This window comes from Asterias amurensis, chromosome 6 (assembly GCF_032118995.1).
Source record: "Asterias amurensis chromosome 6, ASM3211899v1".
Classification (NCBI taxonomy): domain Eukaryota; kingdom Metazoa; phylum Echinodermata; class Asteroidea; order Forcipulatida; family Asteriidae; genus Asterias; species Asterias amurensis.
The window spans coordinates 46666-70985 of record NC_092653.1 but is presented as its reverse complement, the minus strand read 5'-3'; the positions used below and the strand labels follow the sequence as shown (position 1 = coordinate 70985).

The window sequence follows — 24320 nt, the reverse complement described above, 5'->3', positions numbered from 1 at the left end:
TAGCAGCTAGCAGCGGCAGCAGCAGCAATAGCAGCTAGCAGCGGCGGCAGCAGCGGCAGCAGCGGCAGCAGCGGCAGCAGCGGCAGCAGCAGCAATAGCAGCTAGCAGCGGCGGCAGCAGCAATAGCAGCTAGCAGCGGCGGCAGCAGCACTGCATCGGCAGCAGCATCACTGCAACGGCAGCAGCGGCATGGAGAACCAACTAGTTTTTCGAGGGAACTTGATATCTTGAGATGTTAATTTCTTTTATAAACCTGCCCATTAGGCGATCTGTTTCTTCCTCCATGGTGACCATACCCAAACAAAACTAATACTTCCAATCATAAACAACAAACGAGACAAATTACAAACGTATTAGCTGTTAACAGTTTTAATCTGCCAAAAATATCAATACTATTTATGTTCAAATTACAATTATTTTACCCGTCTATGTAAACTGAAAAATCGGTATATTATTATTAACAATGTTACAATCTGATGCTCCAAATCTATTGTATGTGTATTCTACAGCTTTCATTAAGAATTTGAGAGAATTTGAACTTTAAGTTATTTGACTTGTAAATGGCGTGATAGGTAATAAAAATACACCCATAATATAAGTAGGATCAATTTCAATATATTATTTGGTTTGCGGTAACACCATGTGAGTATCCACTTGCCATGTAGAGTTTGTTCTTTGGAGAACTGCCTTTTTTTTATTCTACTACCGCGGAGTAGATTTATCGGATGTTCGGGAGACTTCTCAGTTCTGAAAAGAACTGTGTCCCGTTTTTTTAACTACTCCCCGGGCGGAAGGTATAGACAAATTGGCTGGGACTACTACTTAAGCTTATAATTAAAGGATCGTAATTAGCTGCACTACCGTGGAGTCTTTTCTTGAATTGGTCTCAACATTTCGACTAGCTGTCTCTAGTCATCGTCAGGAGACTGCTGATGACTATAGAGCAAGGAGGATGACTCAAAAGAGGGCGTTATCAGAAGAACTTTGTTCACAACCGTTCACAAGGGGGGGGGGGGGGGCTGTACACACAAAATCTCCTGCCATTCCTCAGACGGTGTGTATGATTTATAGCTTTTAATCTGCAACTAATATTTCTTTGAGATGGTAATAGCCACTAACATAGTAAAAGAAGAAAATCATTGTGTTTTCAAAGTGTGTGCATGCATACGGTCAAGTGTTGGGTGTTATGCAGTTGGCTGCCTCTGATCTCATTGCCTTATGTGAGAAACTGACAGCCTTTCATATAATACTCAAATCAACAGCAATAACAACAATAATAGAAAGCATTTATAAGGCGCTATACAAAAAACATTTGTCTGACAATGTATAGTTTTTGAGAAATGAGTAAGATATGTCCCGGAAATCTAAATCCAAATGATGAAAATATATTTTGTTAAAACATTTTATGCATTTTCTCGTGTCCAATGACCATTAATGAGCTTCAGTTGACAACAAGCAGATTGTTATTATGGATTCCATGGTGTTTAACAACCGTGATGACTACCGTGTACTAATTATTTCTTGAGTCGAACCGGTCATCATAAGACACGCTCTCCTAGAAAGTCATCCAGTCAATTGACAAACGGTCGTCTACAGTATTTCAGAAAACCTACAAAGAAACAAAAATAGTAGGAAACCGGTCAAAAAACCTGTACTCGGTAGTTGGGTCTTAAATTGAAAATAGATAGCTATTTATTACTGAATGTGTGGTAAAATTGGCTCTTTCCACGATATAGGCTGTGTGGCATGGCGCATACACATTATTGTCCCTATTTTTTATGGCAGTAAATGGCTTAAAGGCAGTGGACACTATTGGTAATTACTCAAAATAATTACTTGCTTAAAACCCTACTCATAACAAAATGTTGATAGCATAAAACATAATTGTGAGAAACGGCTCCCTCTGAAGTGACGTAGTTTTCGAGAAAGAAGTAATTTTCAACGCAAGTTGATTTCGAGACCTCAGATTTAGAATTTTGAAATCAAGCATCTAGCTGAAAGCACACAGCTTCGTGTGACAAGGGTGTTTTTTCTTTCATAGTTATCTCGCAACTAAGACGACCAATCGAGCTCAAATTTTCACAGGTTTATTATTTTATGCATATGTTGCGATACAACAAGCGAGAAGACTGGTCTTTGACACATTCCAATAGTGTCCAGTGTCTTTTAGCAAAAGCGTATTTTTCACATGTTTACAAGGAAATTGGGCGGTCAGGTTCCGCGTTTAAGACTGGGTTGCTGTAAAAATCAAAGACTTTTTTAAAATGTTGGCAGACTTCAAAAAATGGATTTTGGCAAAACTCCATGTATGAGTAGGTATGGGTACAAAATACACAAAAATCGAAAAAAAAATTATATCAGACATTGGTTGCCATGGTTACGGCCAAAATAAGATTTTCAGCAAATGTTCCAAGTTTTTACCTTTTTTAAGAGTTAAAATATAGGTAAATTGAAAGCACTGGTACGTCTAAAGGGGAAAACGTTGAAGTTTTTCTTTCACACATGTTGCACAACCATGTTTACTCTTTCAGAAAATGTTTTTAAAAACTAAGTGTGCGATCAACTTTGGATCAAACCACTATTTCAAATGGGGGTGTTTTTGTCATGTTTTCTTTTAGCGAAAAATAGGGGTATCGAATGGGGCCATAAGTCCGAAAGTGGCACTTTGTGGATTATGACACTTTTATAGTTGGAAGATAAGGTACCAACCTACATAAAAATGCAATAAAATATTTTGGTATTTTAAGTGCGCGAACAGAGTTTTGCCGGAAAGTTAGCACTTTGGCAGGGCAAAAACGCAACAAATGGCAAAAAATTATACATTATTATTAGGTAAAAATATCAGGATTTTTTTTTTTTTACCTTATGGGTGGAAGGGTATTGAGGTGCATTCAAACAAACTAAACTTTCACTATATCACTATATAGCCGGTTGCCATGGTAACAGCTCATTTGTGTTTTGGCTATTTTTTGCAAATTTTGGGGTCTAAAAAACTGTATTTTAGCATATATTTGCAACTCCACCCAGCCAATGTGCATTTTTTTTTCATAAAACCTTTCACATCAATACATTGAGTCGTCCTATGCTTAACTTGAGACAAAAAATTATTGCTTTAACTTTTACCCTAATGCTATTTTTAGAACATCATTAGCGCATGTTTTTAGAAATTTGCAAAATCAACATTTTTACCCTATTTTTGGCCCTCAAAATGACAATTAGCCAGGGGTCTCAGAATGTTTTCCTTTCGGTTGTATTTCGATCCAACATTGGTCCTTCCATTTTGAGAAAAACTTTTGAGAAAAACTTGGGCAATTGTATCCTGTTGTAACAGTACTGCCTAAAAAAAAAATGCATTTTTAACTTGTTTTCTTTAGATTGAATAAATAACATTAATAAAATAATACTTTTAAGTCTTCCATCAATCCGGCACCTTTCATGAGCACCCTGTAGCCTTGTGGACTACCCAACATTGATCAAGAATATTTTTAATGACCTAAGTTTTGGATTTTATACTACCCCCCCTCCCCTGCATGCCCAGCCCCCAAGCATATCAAATTTTGTTGACAATGCATTACAAAGCGCCTCCTTTGTAGAAAGTCCCTTTTTAAAATTTCCATTGCACATCATTAAAAGTAGGAAAGTTTGTGCTGTCTTCAGTCACCTTTAGGGAATATTTGCCATTTCGGTTGTGATTGGGCGATTGTTTGTGTTTTCATGTTTGGGGAGCACAAATAGGCAACTGTATCATGTAGTGACACTGCGTCAACAGGGTAAAATTTGAAAAAAAATAGAACAAATTAATTCTCTTTATTGGCATTTCTTACATGCTGAACAATGATGTTGATTGAAAAAAAAAAAAAAAACGCAGCTTCACAAGTATAAAAAATATAACTGTATACAATGTATAGTTCGAAGACTCACCCCAAGCTAATTCGGCTGGTAATAGTGTTATCCGGCTATGTTCCATTAGGGAACTTGGAAATTAATTGATTTACGTAACCATTAATTGTACACGCAGTCACTGATTATGTGATGCCTCTGTGCAGTGTTAAGGACGTGTTATACATTTTTGATGTTCAAACGAAGAGCTGTGAACGTCCATTTTGTCAAGAAAATTGAACATTTTGTTTAAGATTGTATAGCTGCTATAGCCAAACGTAAATGACCACTAACATAACACAGAATCTCTTTGTGATGCATGTTTATACAATTGAGAGTTATATTTTTATACTTGTAAGTTGCTTTGCTCTATTGTGTGCCTGTTTTTTTTCAATCAACATCATTGTTCAGCGTGTAACAAGTAATTAGAGAGCATTATATGATTATGAAATTTGCAAAATACACCCTTTTTTGTTTTTAAAGGCATGAAGTTTCTGGCAACACTGCTCCACAGTTCAAAAAATACAAAAACTTTCTTTTTTAATTATGTGATGCCTGTTTATACAACTGGGAGTTATGTTGTCATAAGATGCTTTATTATATTTTGTCCTGATATTTTGTCAGTCTTCATCATTGTTAAGCATGTAGAAAGTCATAAAAAGAGCATTATTTTACAACTTAAATCTATACAATCGCCAAAAAGCATGAAGCTTCTGACAACACTGCTCCCCAGTTCAACAAATACAATTTTTTTTTTGAAAGTCCTACGGACCAGTTTCTTATCTTTCAAGCCTGGTAGCTCAACTTTCCTAAATATGCTACTTTCAGACTTCTGACAAACTTAGCAACCCCCTCTATTTCCAAAATTGAACTTTGTTCAAAACACGCCTTTTTGGAAATAAAGGATTATTCCATTCACAATTGACTGAACCTGTGTCAGGTGCACTTTTGGAAAGACCAAGGGTGTATATTTACCATATTCAGTTGAAAGGCAGGTAATAATGTGGTCTTTACACAGTGAAGCCTTCAACTTTGGGTAATTTTCAGAAAAGAGCTAAATTAGGTGAAATATAGCAGATTTCTTATTTTTAACCGTTGTCATGGCAACCAAAGTGCAATGCAAAAACTATGCTTTCTTTTTACACTTTGGTTGAAGGAATTAACATGTGTAAAGAGTAAACAAAATCCATTAAAACAAATATTCATTTTTTTTTGTTATACAATTTGAAAATAAACACATTTTTTTCCAAAAAAGGACGAAGTTTATGGCAGCACTGCTCCCCAGTACAACAAATACCAAAACTTTTGTTTTTGAAATTCTTACAGACCAGTATCTTATCTTTCATGCCTGGAAGCAAAACTTTCCTAAATATGCCACTTTGGGACTTCTGACAATTTTAGCAACCCCCTGTATTTCCCAAATTGACTTTTCCTCAAAACACCCCTTTTTGAAATAATGGAATCTTCCATTCACAATTAACTGTACTTTTGTCAAACGCATTTTTGGAAAGATTAAGGATGCATATTAATCATCTCCAGCTGAGAGGTAGGTCCACTATTTGGTTTTTAAACAGTGGAGCCCTCAACTTTGGGAAATTTTTACTCATGAAAAGAGCTAAATTAGGTGAAATATGGTAATTTTCTACTTTTGACCGTTGCCATGGCAACGAAGGTGTAAATGCAAAACTTATGCTTTATTTTTACATTTTGGTTGATGGCCTTCACTTGTGCAAAGTTTAAACGAAATCCAATTTTGAAAGTCTGCCACCACTTCTTTGATTTTTAGAGCAACCCAGTCTTAATGGTTCAGTCTTAATGGAAGATTATCAAGCCTGTTCGTTTACGGTTTAGCAGCGGTGTGAAATGGAGCTCACGTAGTATGCACAACATTGCTCCACAATAAACTAAACAGAATCGATCAGCGGTAGCTAAATTGACGTCATGCATAGAAGTATTAAGAGGGGCGTATTGGGATACACGTCAATTATAAAGTCATGTGTAACATTTTTCACACTGTGGCTGTGTGAATAGATTAATTTTAAACGTTTTGTCTGGTTTTTTTTAATGTTTGCCTTTTTTATATTTTATATTCTTTGGGTTTTTTATGGAGTGTTTCTGCTAGTTAATTTTTGTGTATTTATGTATAGATTTTGCCTGTTTATTGTTAGTTCCATTTTTCTTAATTCTGTAAAAACTTTGTAAATTTGAATGTTGTCAACCTTTTGGTTGTTTTTTATTCAGATTAAAATAAACCATTAGTATCATAATAGACCGACTGCGCTCCGTGCGTCACGTGACCTATGGGTATCGGATGTAAACAAACACAGACCTGATTACTGTTGCAATTTTTGACTAAAAAATGACAAAATTATCGAAATCACTGAAGAATATTCCGGAGTTTGTAACATGAGACCTTACCGGTGGCTGAACAATGCCAGTATGGGTAAACACAATTCCACCTTAAAAGGAAATTCCAAGAGAATGTTCACACGATGTCATGTGTTTGTGCCCGGAAAGTGTGGTTTTACATTGCCCTCGTTTTAATGATTTTGCTGCCAATATTTTCAATAAAAATCTCATTAAGAAGCTGCAAATCCCTTTTCACCCTCAAAATATTGTATTAGAAGGGGTAGCTGTCAGCATGCAGAGTCGGACACCGTGCACAACGCACTATCCACGGCGCGTGAGCTCGCTCAAACCCCAGTAATTTACGCAGTCTAACCATACTCTCAAAAGAAACCTCTTTTGCAGTAGCTGGGAATATCAAACAACAAAATGTGATTTAAATCAATGTCACAACATTCAACTTTATAAAAAGGGCTCCGTTTTTAGTTAAAAGTGTTATTGAAAATACAGCCAGTTATGGTCAATCGTCTTCCCAAGTATTTACTGCGTTGCTGTGTTTTTCTTTATACCCACTATAGGTCACGCGATCACATGTAAACATTGGTAGTGCAATCGGTCTATTAAAATAGATGGAGAGAATTACAAACTAGACGTACCATACTCTATGGACGTACCTGCTCTATTTTCTGCCGAAGATCCTTTTCATAGTGACAGCCTTGTCTCCAGTCCCGATTGTTTGCGTCTGTACCATCTGATCATCTTTCAGTTCTCGGATGATGTGAATAGACTCGGGATTGCTCTTGTTATCAACCTTCAAAGTATTACCCTCCCATACGGGCATGTAGGTGCTTGTCGTCTTGTCATTCAGTGGGTTCTTATCGGTGAACTCCTCGCCAACAGTGAACTTAGACTCGTTGGTTTTTAAACCTTTAGTAATGACATGGAAGTTGTCTCCATCCTGAGTTATCTCAAGAACAGGAGAGGCGGAGGCAGCTAACTTCCGGACTGCGAAATTAAGATTCATTGCTTTAAGGAAGGCATCTAAGTTTTCACTCTTAAGAAGTTTCCATACGCCGGTAAGGTTGATTGGTGCCATTTTTTCTCGAAATTGGGGACACAGATTGAATGATGCAGCAAATCACGAATGAAGGGGATTACACATTACGGGTTCTTTATATATAAATAATGACACGTGTTACGTAATGGCGCCGGTATATGGAATACAGCTGAATCATAAATCAACATCCCATTTTCCCACATTATGTCATTTAGCGCGTTCTGCCACCGCATACAGCCTAGCAGGGAGCACCTTTAACCTACAAACCATGAAATGTTTGCCCTTACATAAACTTCACCAGTCTCTTCGGCAAAACTGACTTTGCCCGCCGCACGAATGCAGCAGCGAGCACCTTTCACCTACAAACATGTATCCAATGTTTGCCCTATTAAGTAGACTTCACCAGTCTGTTCGGCAAAACTGACGTAGTCCGCCCATAGAGCAAAGTCCGCCCGCCGCACAAATGCAGCAGCGAGCACCTTTCACCTACATCCAACGTTTCCCCTTATATGAGCGTTCTTCACCTTTATACAACATCTGATAGTTTGCCTTTACTAGTAGACTTCACCATGTCAATACGCGTTCACCTTTCACCTACATCAAATGTTTGCCCTAAGACTTACACCGGTCGGTCTATCAATATACTTTCGGAATTAATAATACAAAAATGAAATATAATATATCGTTTTGTGCACGTAGATACATTTAAATCAGTTATACTTTTCGTAATGTTCGACCATAACGCACATCAATGTGCTGTCAATCGGTCATAACGTCAGTCACCTTTTAGTTTACCTACTGGTATAGTGGGATATTGTTTATAACCTTAAAAGGCTGAAGAGTGTTTACTTTTTGAAATAACGACATATTACACATCTAAAACTTTCCACTTCATCTGCCCAATCGGGCCCTAAATACTCAAATAGTCCATTCCTTGAGCAACTTGCATCCACATTATAAAACACTAATATATTGTGGAATGTTTTTTTATACCAAATGATCATAAGCTGTCATTACCAATTTTGTTAAATTTGGGGTGGGGGCATGCCCCCAATGTTCAAGGGTGTGGGACACAATGTGAAATGCCCCCTCCATGTTTTTGCAATGTGAAGATCACACTGTGTTTCGTCATGAGAGTCAATTCTGGGGAGGGACGGGGGACAAGATTATTGCAATCAATCAACTATACACATACATTTTAAATTTGTTTTAATGAAATATTTAACTTAAGTATTTCCCCAATCCAAAAGGCACAAATTGAAGGGTGTTATGGTTCTTCGTTCAAAAATTATGCTTCTGCGGAAGCATGAAGTGGAGCCAATTGCGTAGAATTGCTTCTTTCAGTGAATCAAAAAGATTAAATAATACATTGTAGTGAGACATTTTAGTGATTCATTAAATTAGATGTAAGTTATTAAAATAGTATGTTACACTGCATTAAATTAAAACTACCCACAATAAGTAAAATGATATAAACAGATGTTAACTTTCATTATATTCCTTGATTTAAAGCCTGACATATTTAAGTGTCGTTGTTAATCTGTTTGAACCATAATGAGTGCAATAAACATACCTTCTTCTTGGTGGTTTATAGCCCAATTGACGCGCAAAACAAAGATAATTAGAGTTAATGTAGGTCTAAAATAAAATACAAATGTGACATCATAAATCAAGCATACAACCCCTATCATAAAGCAGATAGATAAGCGTTTCATTGTGCACACTTCTAGCTATGTTGTTCAAAGGTAAATGTCACACATACGCCCCCCCCCCCCAAACCCCCCCCCCCCCCCCCAAAAAAAAAAAAAAAAAAACCCCAATAAGCAACAAAAAACAAAAACAACAACAACAATAACATTAAAAACAAAACCCAGACGATTTCATCAAATGAGGGACAAAATGCTACTGGGGTATTTTTGTTTATTATTGTTTTATTTAAATTCAACTAAGCTGTTTTATACAACCCAACCCCCCCCCCCTTAAAAAACCCAGCTTGAATAAGGATCACCCACACGAATGTTTGTATTTTTATAAACTACACCGAACAAAGATATTTGGGATTTCGTGATTATTCCAAAGATAATTCTGCAACTTTATTATTATTTGACCATGCTTTACGTTAATACAATAGAACACGTCTTCGAGTCCGAAAATGTCCCACTGACAACGTTGGTGGACGCTCATGCCTGGGCCCAGGGTAATCCCCATGGTGGACACATTCTCCGTTGGAGGAAATATGCTAAGCACGGCGAACACCTAACAAGAGACAGTTTATCCTAGGAGATACTGTCTCCGGGTAGTACCCTAGACAGGGCAGGTAAAGATTCACCGCGGGACAGAATCTCCGTCCACATCAACTCAAGGTAAAGCTTACGAAAGGGAAATGTTTGTTGAAAACACCGTGAAAACAGACTACGTACGTAAAGCCCTTTCATATGATGTATAGATTGTCAAAATAGCTTGTGTGGTTGAGGACATATGAACTTATGCATAATGACGACTGGAGAAGAGACTAACTAACCGGAAGGGAAATGTTTGTTGAAAATACCTTGAAAACAGACTACGTACGTACTTAAAGCCCTTTCATATGATGTATAGATTGTCAAAATAGCTTATGTGGTTGGAGCCTTATGCATAATGACGACTGAAGAAGAGACTAACTAACCGGAAAAGAAGTGTTGGTTGAAAACGCCTCGAAAATAGAATAAAAACGAAGCTATTTATAGGAGAAAAAAAAATAATATACAATAAAATTGGTTTGAACCAAAAGACAAGGTCAAAAGGTTAACCGCCTTGAACGAAGACTCAAGATGTAAGCGCGACTGATAATGACCACAAGGCCATGAGGCACAAGGCATTATGCGAGGGTTTACATGTATTTGTATCAACAGAGGGGATTATGATCCGGCGAGATAATTCTCGTACCATGATTTTGCGAACATTGTCACTAAATATGAACTGCAAACGCCTTTAACTATTAAGTAGGGTTGAAATGTAGTATTAGATGCCTTTAGGGGTTTTTGACGACGACGGTTTTTTGGAAGCTTTTTCGCGCTCTATGGATGATCACTGGAGCGTGACTCTCCCGCACAGCTAATACATTGCACGTTGTGTGTATGCCTAAGTGTAATGTTTATGCGCATACCAACGGGGATGTACGTTGTTCTTTAGACGTGAATTTTGAAATTTTCAACCTCTTTTGAGCCAGAAGACAAGATCAAAATGGGGTCATGTCTGTGAGGCGTTTACAGAGTTTTTAATGCCCTTTCCGATGATGTATTGATTGTAAAAATCCCTCATGAATGTTAGAATTTTCAACCTCGATTTTGAACCAGAAGACAAGATCAAAAAGGGGTCATGTCTGCGAGGCGTTTACGGAGTTTTTTGTTGACCTTTCCGATGTTGTATTGATTGTAAGAATCACTCATGTAGATCAAAAGTTATGATTTTTTGAAATAATAAACTTTGAGTTAGTGTAGCTCGTCAACTGATGACGTCATCGTGACGTAACAACTTTTGCATCATCTACTGGTTATTGTCTACAGGTGTGCAAAGTTTCAATCAACTTAATAATGCAAGCTTCGCATCTATGCTTTTTCTTGCGGACAATCGACAGCGAGAGGAAGAAGAAAAACCCCCAAAAAGAAAAAAACGAACAATAACAAAGAGTTGTTCAGGCTGTTACCCGAACACCTAAAAACTAAAAACCAATGCAAAACACATGTAGGGGATGGAGGGGCTCATAAAAAGCAAACCTTAACGAGTACGGACCCCCCCCCCCCTTTTTCTAACGAATAAAGCAATGTAAGCAATTCTATTTAGTGGGTGTAATCTTATGTAGCGGCAAAACAATTCAAAATTACAGGAAGAACAAACACAAAAACAGTTAGCGTAAAATAAAACTTAACCATATATAACATATAAACAAAATAGGCAAAATAAATACTAGAGAAATTGGGCCCCACAACTCTTGCTGGAAAAAAAAACCATGTCGAAATATACCATTGTTATCCATTAGAGACGTTTTGTAGTCACTTTGGTTGGGGAGCGAGGAATCTAGCACTAAACACACGAAAATCCCATGGCTGGGACATCAGCTAGTTTAAATACACCAGATAAATATATTATATGGATATTCTTTTGAATATTTTATTTTGTGCATATGGTCCGTGATTCATGGTCCGGTGAATATAAGTGGGCGGTTGTGTATCGACAACAGACTTTTATCCTTTTGATCACCATCAGCTCCATGTATAATAAACTTCAAGGGCTGACGATTGCACTTTTGGTATTGTCATTGTTAAACTCCCGTTCCATTGTGCGCTGTCTGTTACCCTCCACGCATAGATTTTCTTGTGAATAGTAGCTGTGTATGGTTCATGGTTCGCTGAATAATCTGGCAATAACAAACTTATGAACGCTTGATTTATTATCAAGAGGTAAATGCTCGAGGCCAGTAAGAGTATTGTGCACGTACACCATGTAGTTTTGTTGGGAACCGTTTGCTAACAGCCATTTATGTTACCCTTTGAAATAAAATCAGAAAATTTATAAGTTTGCTTGTTGCATAAAATTAAATTGAAGATGATGCCTCAATTGGTTTTTACAATCAGAGCTGGACTCTAAACTGACGTGTTGGACTCCTTGAACACTCCAAGTGGTTCAATAGGTACAGTTCCAATAGGTACAATTCCAATACTTATGTAGTCTTGGCCCAAGACGATGGTGCTTGATTCTGGATAGTGTACTACGCGCGGTTGAATCGCCAAAGCGCGCCCGCCACGGTATGATTTAGTTACGTGGACGGCTCGAAATCTAGACTACACTCTGCAAGCTACCATCGTCTTGGCAATCCTGCAGCGCTGCGTGCACTGTGGGCGTTGCCGTATTATGTTAATAAGGCCGTTGTCGAGGTTGTGTAATGCATATTCAACATGTGAACATGGCAGCGCCCAGCAGCATGAAATGAAGTCGGGCCACGGTCGGACGTACGGGACGAACGAGTGATACTATAATATGGTTTGCCTAGCCATACCATGGAGGAATTCCTCCATGGCCATACTTAACGAACGCAATGCAGGGATTTAAATTCTACATCCCCTTTTCCCAGAAAACCAATTAATAATTATTGTCGTTATTCTGAAGAATAGCTGACTACAGAATGTCTGAGAGAAAACTGACTAAGGTCTAAGGAGGAATTAAGTAACAAAATGCTTCGTTACGTGTCGTGTTTGTTTTATGGTTTTATACTTCCCGAATGATTTGTCGTGGGCAGATCACATGAACCACAGACAGACGAACTACCCTCAGTGCATATATTACACCATGGAGGTACCTACATGATTATACTCACATGGAGGTAGAAACCTCCATGATACTACCGTATATAGTAGTTTTACTACAGCAAACACTATTCACTGTACAAGTACAATTTATTGTCGTTCTGAGGCATCGACTTATATGACTTTGCACATGTATTAAACTTTAGGGCTACTAATTGTGTCACAATCACATGAATACCTAATAGTCAGTACGTTATAATTAACAATGATGTATTGTGTCTTAAAACAATTGATACAGTTTAATTCAAATTATTTCTAAATAAAGGCCAACACAAATTACTTGTTCATAAAATTGATTTCTTTCTTTATTGCCAAACACAAATTCTTCACAGAACAGTGGCTATTAAAATGATCAGGTTTGTAAACAGGCTATAACAACGATACCCCACAATTAAAGCCTGAGCGACTAGTGAAATTTGCTTCTCAACTATTTGTGCCTCAAATAGTCGCAACTTCAACACACTAGTCATTTTTCATGCCCCAAAATGCATTGCGACGTATTATTTGCTGCAGGTGCAATAGAGTAAAACTCACGCTGAAAGGATTTAAGGATTGTGTCACTTTATGTCTAGGGCTGGGCGACTAGTGCGACACAGTGTCAAACTTGTCGCACAGTCGAGATTATTAAAATCACAAGTCGTGTTGCGACTACTTTTTTTAATTCCTAATTGAATAATCGTGTACTCCAAAAATAGTAACAACTTCCTGTTTGGTGAACTGTCTATTGTATCGCTCACGACTATTCATGGCAACATAATTTACTTACGAAAGACAGTCAGTGACACCAGTGACAATCCTTCAATCCTCTAAGCACGAAATTTACCATATTGCCCCTGCGGCAAACAAGTCATGATTAGTGTCGTAGTCATGACTTTTTGAGGTGTGACTCGTTGAGTAGTAACTTACACAAGTGGCCCAGGCTTACTGATGTCTGGTTGTGTTTCATAGGTAAATTATGTTGCCATGAAAAGTCGTGACTGTGAGCGACACAATTTTTTCAGCAAGCAGGAATAGGAGCAACTATTTTAGTTGTTGTGGTGGCTCGATTTACGGAGTAGGTGAATAATGGCAGTCGCAACTCGACTAAGCAATAACTAGTTGCGATTTCGACATCAATCGTAGTGCGTACCACTAATCGCCAATCACAGGCTTTCCCACAGCAGCATTTAAAGTGCACAGGTATCACAGCAGTTATACACAATACTGTTTGTACTATGTACCTGTATGAGCGGCTGAGCCTACGACCACTCTTCTACATTGTGGGGTGCAATGCAGTTTTCATCTGATTCTCTGTGTCTTAGATAGTTTATGGCAGTTGAAAGACCATGTTGCTCATCTCGCCCAACTCTTCCACTTAGTTGTACATTTTCATCTTGGTGTTCAAAATAATGACAAACATCAACCCCAGTCCAAAAGCATCGGTTGCTAAGAGTATGCACACAGTTCCCACAGTGTTGAAAAAGCTATGTAAACTCATCTTGAAAGTCAATCTCTGTATTGGTATGGTATGATACATGTCGACAATAAATTGTGATACAGTGGTGGAACTTTGCAGCAAAATGTAGAGTACAGTTCTTCACATACCACAGTTAATATGATGTTCCATCTTTTCCTTTTCTCTTCTTGAGACTTCCTCTGCAAAACAGCAAAATATCTCTTCCACAATTATATACGCTTGAATCTTGATTCTGTCACAGATTTGTCTCTCTTGAATCAAGAACTCCATTCCTTAATTGCAGAGCAGTCGACTACCCATTCATCTGACAAGACGAGGCCTAAAAAGTATCAGTACTCCAAGGTGGGCATGCAGTAGTTCTCTTAAAGCCTTTCCTGGAAATGTGCCCTATCAGAAGAATGAAACAAATACAAATCATAGAATAAGTTCAGTGATTATATTGGGTCTTATTGTGCTAAACTTTTTCTGCATCAAGCTTAATGTAAAATGTACATCTGTTTTGATTATAAATATTAAACCGTTGACCAGCGAGGGTTACGATTTACGATCATCAATCAACCCAACTATAGCAATTGCAAACAAGTGTTAATTGCTTGTGCACAGAAGAAAAATGTAAGTTAAAAAAAAAAATGTCAGCCAATGAGATGAGCCATTTTCAAATCGAGGGATATGAATCTGTGTGCATTGAAGTGTTGGTGACTCAAGTCAGACAAATCCAATCTCACATAAAGCTGGGCTATGTTCGTTCCAAACCGAAACAAAACCAAGGAGTAGGCTCATACTTCCTTCGAATGCGAATGCGAAGTGTATTTTGGTGAGGCAATACTTTTACGAGCTGCCCTTCCATAAGTGAGACACAAGAAAATTGTGCTTCGCATCATGAAATAGCACTGCTATTTAGCAGGAAGGAGGTCTACCTACATAAATAACAACAAGTTTTGAAGTATTCAAACATGACAAACAATGACTACTTACAAAGAATTCGGGTCATCTCGTACCCAAGTCAACTCGTACCCAAGTCAACTCGTACCCAGGTCAACTCGTACCCCAGTCAACTCGTACCCCAGTCAACTCGTACCCAAGTCAACTCGTACCCAAGTCAACTCGTACCCAAGTCATCTCGTACCCAAGTCAGATCGTACCCAAGTCAACTCGTACCCAAGATTTTTTTTTCTAGGTTGTTGGTGTTCTCTGTCTGCAAAAATACCGATAATCATATTTATAGTGATAATATTCATTTATTCATTATTACCTATTTATTTTTGCAATAATTTTGTTTTCTGTTGTTTTTCTTTTTCATGTTGCAGGTAACATGTTGCAGGATTTAAAAAGTAATGAACCAATATTGTTTTATTGGTTTGAAATGTTTTTTTTTTGTTTTTCGTTTTTTTTTGTTTTTAAAATTAGTTTTTGTTTTGATAATCAGAATTACGCAAATTTGTATTACTATTCAGTTTGAACGAATGATGCTCAATATCTCTCTTTTCGAAATGTGGTGGCTCTGTGGTGGCGTATTTGTGTATTTTCTATCGGATCTAAAAAGTAATGAACCAATATTGTTTTATTGGTTTGAAATGTTTTTTTGTGTTTTTTTTTGTTTTTAAAATTAGTTTTTGTTTTGATAATCAGAATTACGCAAATTTGTATTTCTATTCAGTTTGAACGAATGATGCTCAATATCTCTCTTTTCGAAATGTGGTGGCTCTGAAAAGAGCCGGTTTGTTTATTTGCAATGGAGGTAACCTCACATCGGCGGGCCTGTCAGGTGCTTACAGGCGGACAGTAAGCTTGAAGTCTTGAGTTCTCCTGACTGGTAGCGGTCCCACAGCTTGAAAATCTTCCCCTGGACGGCCTTGACCTGCTTCCTCTGGTACCGCTGCAGTTTGGACTCTTTGATCAGCTGCATCTGTACAGTCACAAGGGAAGCTTCCTGCTGCAGCAGCTTCATCACCGAGTACAGTTGCACGCTGTGTCTCCCAGCTCGCCCATTAAGACGTCGATGCCACCCTTCCACGTCGTTGTTCGTGCGGATGCTCCGCATGAACACCGACCAGTTTTCTGGACCCCACGTGGAATTCAGTAACCAAGTTGCAGCCATATAGTTGCAGAGGTTGACTAAAGCTTGGTCTTCTGCAAGTTCTTGCAACTTCTGGAAAGCCTCAGCGATGTGTTCATGGGGGAGGAACGGCAGAGACATCAACTGCCTGATGAAGTCGGGTACGAGATGACTTGGGTACAAAATTTTGGGTACGAGTTGACTTGGGTACGAGTTGACTTGGGTACGAGTTGACCTGTTTCGCTTACAAATGTATGACTTTACGTTTTCTAATTCTATACAGATTCGATCAATATAAACAAGATTCTCTCCACTCACCACTTTGTGACACTGACAGTTACATAATGACTTGGGATCCATGACTTGCTCAGTTGCAAACGTTGGTCGTATGTGGTATCATGCTCTAGTTCAGAGTTCCCTATAGTTTATTCACACCTGGACATCCTACCTCATAGTCCAACTGCTGCCTGCATGCAGCAGACGAAGCACACGAGAACTGACGGAGTTTATCGCAAAACCAGACCGTCCGCAGAGAGGGCACTAGCTAGTATATTTTGACATAGTCGTTCATGAATTGCCATCTAGATAGCAGATCAATATAGCTTCGGCTCACTTGTTCATCTTTAACATTCATAATCGTGAATATTTCCTATTTTCTTACGATTTTTCCTCCACGACAAACACGGAGCTGCCAATGCCGTGTAATCATAACATGAATGACCCCGGGGTCAACTAAACATTATGTTAATTTATTACAACGATCGCACGCTGATTGGTTCTACAGAAAACTGTAGAAGAAAACAATGAAACAGTGCACGCAGCGCTGCAGGATTGCCAAGACGATGGTAGCTTGCAGAGTGTAGTCTAGATTTCGAGCCGTCCACGTAACTAAATCATACCGTGGCGGGCGCGCTTTGGCGATTCAACCGCGCGTAGTACACTATCCAGAATCAAGCACCATCGTCTTGGGCCAAGACTATTGATTTTCGTGCGACAGATCATTCGAATGTACAAAAAAAAATTAGTCTCAAATTAGCAAAATACATAGAATTAATCATCCATAAAAAAACCCAACCAAAACAAAGCAGGTATACACAACTATAATGGGTCCATTACTTTGAGAAGTGATGTTGGGCCTTATCAGAAGGGTGGTGACTAGTTCCACAATAAACAAATTAATTGACCAATGTTACATTAACACCCAGCAAAGCGTGTTGACACTATATTTTTCTGATCTTTCTATGGGAATCTAGACAAAACAAAATAAATAAATTTAAAAATACAGAGATAATCAGGGGAATCCTTTGTGCAGTTTAATATATTATTACTTTCACACACAAAACTTGAGCCGATAAAAGGAGGACCCTTTTTAAAAGAAGAAAAATCAACAATTAAATCTTTCACAAAAATTCTTGCTCAACAACATAATGAACATTGTCTCTGTTTTCAAGATTTTTGTTGTTGAAACAACATCAGTCAACTTATAACAAGAAAATACAATTTAAAATACAGGTATTATTGTTACGAAAAACTGGAAATGTACAAAAATCAGGTAAAAAGTTACGATCCTTTTTTTACATTCAGAAAAATAAATACACATGTAGTTTTATGCAGGTCACTGCTCAAATTAAAATAGTTCAGGTCAAACCACATAATGACCCAAACCAGATAATGAAAAAAAAACACATAATGAACACAACTTTCCGCTCAAACCACATAATGGGGCTATTATGTGGTTTTCCCCATTAAGGCTCAACCACATAATGAAAATGCTTGTGCATGACCATATGGATTGAGGAATCCCCCCCCCCCCCCGCCCTCTGGTTACGCCACTGGTGGAAAGACAAACTCCAGTTTCGCTCGTCCCCAGCGCCTTGCTTTTAAGACTGGCCGCTGGGATGGGGCCGAGCGAAAAACTCAGTGTTATTCTTCCGACTCATCATACACTAGAGGGCGCTGTTCCAGCCAGCATGCAACGGCAAGTGTACTACTGTAGACGGAAGAGATAGGCTAGGTACTAAAACACGGTTGAAGTAAATTCAATGGCTGGAACCAAGGGTTACTGGATGAGATACTTTTGATTAGAAACATAGGATTAACTGAGGTAAATTTTCCTTACTCTTTAGGGTGTCTTCATTATGCTTTTAGCAGAGTGTTATTATTTTAGGACCTCCTCGATCAAAATCGGGAGAATGATATTGATAATGGGCGCAATCTTATAAAATGGCAACGTTTTACAATTCGCGCGGTGTGTCATTTGTTTACAGCGCAAACTGTGTTGCCCAACATTATGTTTACAATTTGCGCAAGATAGCTCGGGCGCCAACTTGAAACACCGGGCGAGCTTTGTCGAAACAAAATAAAAACTGGGCCTTTAACCTTGATTCAAATACATTTAATAAGTGAAGAAGACTGTCACATACAACAAGGAGGGAGATTGTTCCATTGGAGCAGCATACACAAATGCTCCATTACCTTGTCAGGGTAGCCCTAACCTATTACCTAGCCCACCTTGTTGAGCTGTTAATTTTTTTTTAATGGCTCCGCTTTTAATATTGGTCTCATCACTGTCAACATTACAGCGACAGTGATGAGACCGATGGTAAAAGCAGAGCCATTAACAACAAGGTGGGCTAGCCCTTACCCACCTTGTTGAGTTGTTAACTTAAAGGAACACATTGCCTTGGATCGGTCGAGTTGGTCTTTGAAAAGCGCTATGTAACCGTTTGTTATAAAATCGGTATGGTTACAAAGGTGTTGTAAAAGTAGAATACAATGATCTACACAAATATGCCTCGAAATTGCGTGGTTTTCGTTTTACCTCGTCGACAAACACGGTCGGCCATTTGTGGGGGTCAAAAATTTGACTCCCATAAATGGCCGACCGTGTTAGTTCGCGACGTAAAATGAAAACCGTGCAATTTTGAGTGATACTTGTGTGGATCATTATATTCTACATTTAAAACATCTTTCTAACCATATGCATTTCATGACAAATGGGTTCAAACGCTTTTCATAGACCAACTCGTTCGATCCAAGGCAACGTGTTCCTTTAATGGCTCTTTCCGATCTCATCACTCACACACAGTCACAGTCAGACAGTCGCCATTATTAGCATATATAGCCCTTGATTTCCTTGATGGGTGAGACAACAATGCATGGTCTTGCGAACTCCTGAGATGGTTAGTTATTTCAGAGAGTGATTTCAAGGTGATGTCGATGAGCTCCTGCCTGTTGAATGTACATTGGTGCTAATGAATGGCTTTATAAGTTAGTTAATAAAAGAACATTTAATACTACTCTTTGCTTTGGTCCGTGCTTTTATCAGGCTTCATCATGCTGAGAACAAAAACCTTTCACAGAATGGTTTAGTCTGACTCGTAGGGGCTCGGCAGTTCGTCGATCCACCGTACTGGTACCTGCAGGTACAGTACAGCGCTGGTTACCAAAACATAAAGCGATGATCATATTTATTTAGAAGTCAAAAACGTGCAATGCGACAGAAAAACAAAAGTAAGTACCGAGTAGTATGACATTCCTCAGAAGTCTCCGAACTTCTAAGAGGAACTGTATAGGAAGATGTTATTCATTGATTAAAACTCAACAAAAAGGCAACGCAAGCATTGTGAGGAGAAAGTTTTGGTTGTGTTACGAGGAAACTGACCGTAAAATGTTTTGAAAACAGATAGCGTTAAAGCCATTGGACACTCTGTGAACAGAGCAAAAATTAAAAGTCCACAGATTTTATACAAATAACTCACAGTCCAGGGTTTACAAAAGGGAATGGTGAAAGACTTCCCTTGTAATATTATTCCATGAATAGCTTTACTTTTTGAGAAAACATTAAAACAGTAATCACTTGATATCGAGAATAACTGATTTATTTTAAATACATGTCATGACACGGCGAAACGTGCGGAAACAAGGATGGGTTTTCCCATTACTCTCTCCTGACTCCGATGACCGATTGAGCCTAAATTTTCACAGGTTTGTTATTTTATATAAAGTTGTGATACACGAAGTGTGGGCCTTTGGACAATACTATTTACCGCTAAATGTAAGACCCCTATAAGGCGCTAGGGGAGCCTTACATCTAACATATAGTTTTTAGAAGTAACAGTGACCTATTTCTAGAAATTATAAATAAAGGCTCATTGTGTGTGAGGAGCATTTTAAAACTAGTTTCAAGCAAGATAGAAGCACCTCCATGATAGAAGTTACTGTGACTATGGAAGAATGAAAATGGATTCGCAAGGCTACTGTGGTTTGTAATGTTTGTCAAAATATCTTACTATAATGTTAATAAAACTAATTCTTAGTGAATTTTCACATAACTGTCTCAGAATCATTATTTAGTGCACAAGTATACAACAATTACAATACAAGTTACTCTTACTAAAGAGGGATAAACACCTCTGGCGTGACGTTATGCATGGAATCTCACTTGCGATTTGTTCAATTGATGATAAACTTTCTGTGGGAGTGTTGGCTCTGAAAAGAGCAGTAGCCTATACTCTGCTCCTCTTCAGGAGAAGACGAGCAGAGTAGTACAGATTATGCTGTTCGAAACAGTGAGATCAAACCGGCTCTTTTCAGAATCAAAACCATCACTCTCAGTCCCCCAGAAGAAAAGATTTAATGCATGGTTGTACCCGCAAGTTTACTAAGTATTTATTATTAAATAACTTTTATTCTAGTTTGATTCTACAAGCTTCGTGTATGAAATATTTCCAATTGTTGACTTTCTTTAGACATGGAATGTAGTCTTGTGGTGGTGGTGGTTGATGTTAACCCAGTGTGGTGGGGACTTCAAAATGGTGCAAATGATAAAGGGGTAAGTACATGTAATGTCAGACTCGGCATGCACGTATGGCATAGCCTTCGTTGTCCAGTATTGAGTCGATGAAGTGTGTACATTTGGTTAACTTATACTATCCAATTATTGTTGAAGATAAACTACGTGGCATAGCCTATGATTTGATTTAATTTTGCCCAGTATAAAGTCAATTGAAGTGTAGAGTTGGCTGTTATTAAAGTCACCTGGAAACCTAATTTTTTTTTTAACATTAGAGTATATGTTTCTGAACAATAAAATAATGTTTTGAGTAATTGTTTTTAACGATTTATATGTTTAAAAATGTTAATAAAGTTGTGTGGAGGGTGACTCCGCCTACCCCTTTTGTGACGTCAATCGAGGCAGACTTTGCCTCGATGGAACATTGAACACACGTATGTGCAAGTACATTCAAGTCCTAGTCGTGAGTTTGTACGTTTCAAAACAAATTTTATCTTGCATTTTTCCGGCAATGTCGACCAGGTGTATTGCTGCTGGATGCAGCAAAACAACTAAAGATGGGGTCGGATTGCAAAGTGGTCCGGTCCGATGTCTTTTCTAGCGCTGTGCAGCAAACACTCCGAGTCGTCATGCTTCGAGAATCTGGAATACACTACAGTGTACACATTTTGACATAAAGAGAAAAGTTCTTTTCTAAAACATGACACCATCCCAACAATTTTTCCAGCTAGTGGGAAGTTGAAGAAGGTATCTGAAAGACGTAATGAACCTAAAGGAGCACTTGCCTAACGTGAAAAAAATCAGGTATTGTTTCAACTTTGAGGGCATGTTTTTAGCTTGCGCCAAGCTTCACTATCTTGTGTTGGCACTGCATGCGATTCATCGCGCCTCAATTGACATCACTAACAGCGCCCTCTCGGGTCGTGCCTATTTTCAAGTTTGTAAATAACATGGAAACTAATTTTTTTAAACCTTAGTTAATTGTTTATTCATATTTTAGTGACAAAAGATTTATTTTGACAAAATACCACTTGCAGGTGACTTTAAATTTATTTCAAAATAACTCAAGATTGTAAAATACTGACCAGTTTGGGATTCCAACATTGCAATGCTTAATTGTGCAAAACTCAGTTCTTATTCTTACTCTTTTCTAGTCTGCCAAACGGCTTCCCCACGTCTTACCTGTACTAGTTAGTCTTGACTAGTTGCTGTGTCTGTATCCTTGGCTTATGAAGTAATAAAGCCCTGTTTATCAAGGTTTTGTAATACATTTGTTAATTCTCTTAGCTGTCTCTCTATGTTTGTTTGCAGCTGACATTGTTTGAGTGTATGGATCATGTACTGGCTTTTATCAACTCTCATATAATGATGAATCAAAACAACAAAGTTGCTGTTATAGCAAGTCACACAAATGAGAGGTATGATGCTAAAATACATGTATGTTGTGTTTGTTTTATTATAAACAGTTGCTTAGCACCATCTTTCATGATCTTTGAGATTTAACAGCAGGGTAATATGCAATATATTCAAGTTTTCATGGTTGTGTTTTTAATGACTTGCCTTCACATTAAGTTACTTCACATCCAGAATTTCTTTTTAATTGCTTCTTGGCTTTTTACTCCCCATCTTGTCCTGCCTTTCCTTTGATCACCCTTAATGTATCATTCCCCTTTTTTCTCCTTTTTGACAAATGATAATATATGTTTAAAGTGCATTTTTAAGTCTATTTCATAAATTGCTTTGTATGTTGTAATTTTCAAATGATTTTTTTTTATTGATTTATTGTAAAATTTGACACAATTCAACCTTCTTTTGTGATGTCTTTTTGAGTGTTTTTAACAATAAATAAATCATTTTTTCTATCTATCTTACACTACAGCTTTGTAGCCGTTGGAACAAGTTTGATCTGTATTACTATAATATTCCCATTTCACTATGTCATAAGCTATTAGTAGGGAAAGAGATTAATAGCAGCTATGGGAGCCTTTATTCTACCGACGTAGGAACACCCAGCAGACTGTATATATATGGACATTTCCAAGCCAAAGTGGACATGACTCAAAAAAATCAAATTGTTCCTACATGTTTCTTTACACTTTCTTATTATTCCAAACACATGCCGGGATCAACTTCAAAACTTTTTTTAGGATTTGTTCGGATAATGTATTTTTCTGTGGGAAAACTTTAAAAACTTAGATTTTTTCAAATGGGCCCAATGTTTTCAGCATAAGCAGTTTTCAATAAAAGTCATTACATTTTATATCCATGAATTATGGTGTACAAGAGATGCTCATCAAATTTAACCATCACCCTCCACTTTTCCTTTCATCGCTTACCTTCAGATACTTTAGATATAGTGTAGCGCGAGGTACCGAAACATAATTTTTTTTATTTTACTACAAAATGGTGGCACTTTATTTGATGCCAATGAAAATATCTATCTTCTACCATTGATGCCTCAAGTATTTATAAGAAATTGAACTGTCAAGCATTATCTACCACATAATAATGATCTGTTAAAAACTGTAGCACGAGTTACCGGTAGCACGAGTTACCGATGTAGCACGAGTTACCGCAATTCACTTTACCCTAAACCAGCAGGAGGATTCAGTTAGTTTTACCAAGTATTACTTGGCAACAACTGAGAGCCCTCTTCTGCATATAATGATGTGCATAAATGCAATATTAAAGCCTGTGGTCTATGGTAGGCAGTGGCAGGCATGTGAAAAAAACCTTTTGGCTGTTTATAGAGGGAAAAGTGAAATCATACATGTAGCAGTGTGCCATCAAAATCACAGTAAATTGGTTTGATGGTATCCAATGCATACAAAGACAACAATAGGACCAGAATACACTAAAAAATAATATTGGAAAAAGCTTCATAGCTTTTGCCATTTTTGAAGCTTGTCGAGTGAGAATCATTGAAAGGCATGCTTTAAAGGAACACGTTGCCTTGGATCGGACGAGTTGGTCAAAACAAAAGCCTTCGTAACCGTTTTTTATAAAATGCATATGGTTGGAAAGATGTTTTAAAAGTAGAATACAATGATCCACACAAGTTTGCCTCGAAATTGCGTGGTTTTCCTTCTACTGTGCGAACTAACATGGTCGGCCATTTATGAGAGTCAAAATTTTGACCCCCATAAATGGCCGACGTGTTAGTCGACGAGGTAAAAGGAAAACCACGCAATTTCGAGGCATGTTTGTGTGGATCATTGTATTCTACTTTTACAACATCTTTCTACCCATATGCATTTTATAAAAAACGGTTACAAAGACCAACTCGACCGATCCAAGGCAACGTGTTCCTTTAAAAAACGAATATGAGGTGTCATGTGCAGCTCCTGATAGAAAGAGCGGGGTCAACCAAAAAGAACAGGAACCAAGTA

General features: G+C 37.9%; 2 protein-coding genes and 1 long non-coding RNA gene across 7 annotated transcripts in view; 1 reads left to right on the top strand and 2 right to left on the bottom strand.

Annotated features, from left to right (window-relative positions):
• Positions 1-24320, top strand: part of LOC139939161 (general transcription factor IIH subunit 3-like) — a 67239-nt gene that overhangs the window by 25448 nt on the left and 17471 nt on the right. For 2 of the 4 annotated variants that reach the window (XM_071934925.1, XM_071934927.1), the window contains 2 exons: positions 20888-20970; positions 22243-22349. In XM_071934925.1, the coding sequence (XP_071791026.1) occupies positions 20888-20970; positions 22243-22349 (190 nt within the window). Of the gene's footprint in view, positions 1-18100; positions 18241-20887; positions 20971-22242; positions 22350-24320 lie in introns of those variants that run through there. The other 2 variants (XM_071934926.1, XM_071934928.1) reach the window with 2 other exon arrangements.
• LOC139938525 (fatty acid-binding protein-like) lies at positions 354-7385 on the bottom strand. Of its 2 annotated transcripts, none has more exons than XM_071934095.1 (2): positions 6882-7385; positions 354-1609 (listed from the first exon to the last, which is right to left on the bottom strand). In XM_071934095.1, exon 1 carries the CDS (start codon positions 7319-7321, stop codon positions 6905-6907), a length of 417 nt encoding a protein of 138 aa, XP_071790196.1. In that variant the 5' UTR covers positions 7322-7385; the 3' UTR covers positions 354-1609; positions 6882-6904. The 2 variants fall into 2 exon arrangements, with proteins under 2 accessions (XP_071790196.1, XP_071790195.1); XM_071934094.1 differs by having other exon boundaries at positions 6900-7377.
• Positions 12905-16908, bottom strand: LOC139939164 (uncharacterized). Its single transcript, XR_011786270.1, has 2 exons — positions 16455-16908; positions 12905-14467 (listed from the first exon to the last, which is right to left on the bottom strand). It is a non-coding gene; the product is annotated as an uncharacterized lncRNA (long non-coding RNA).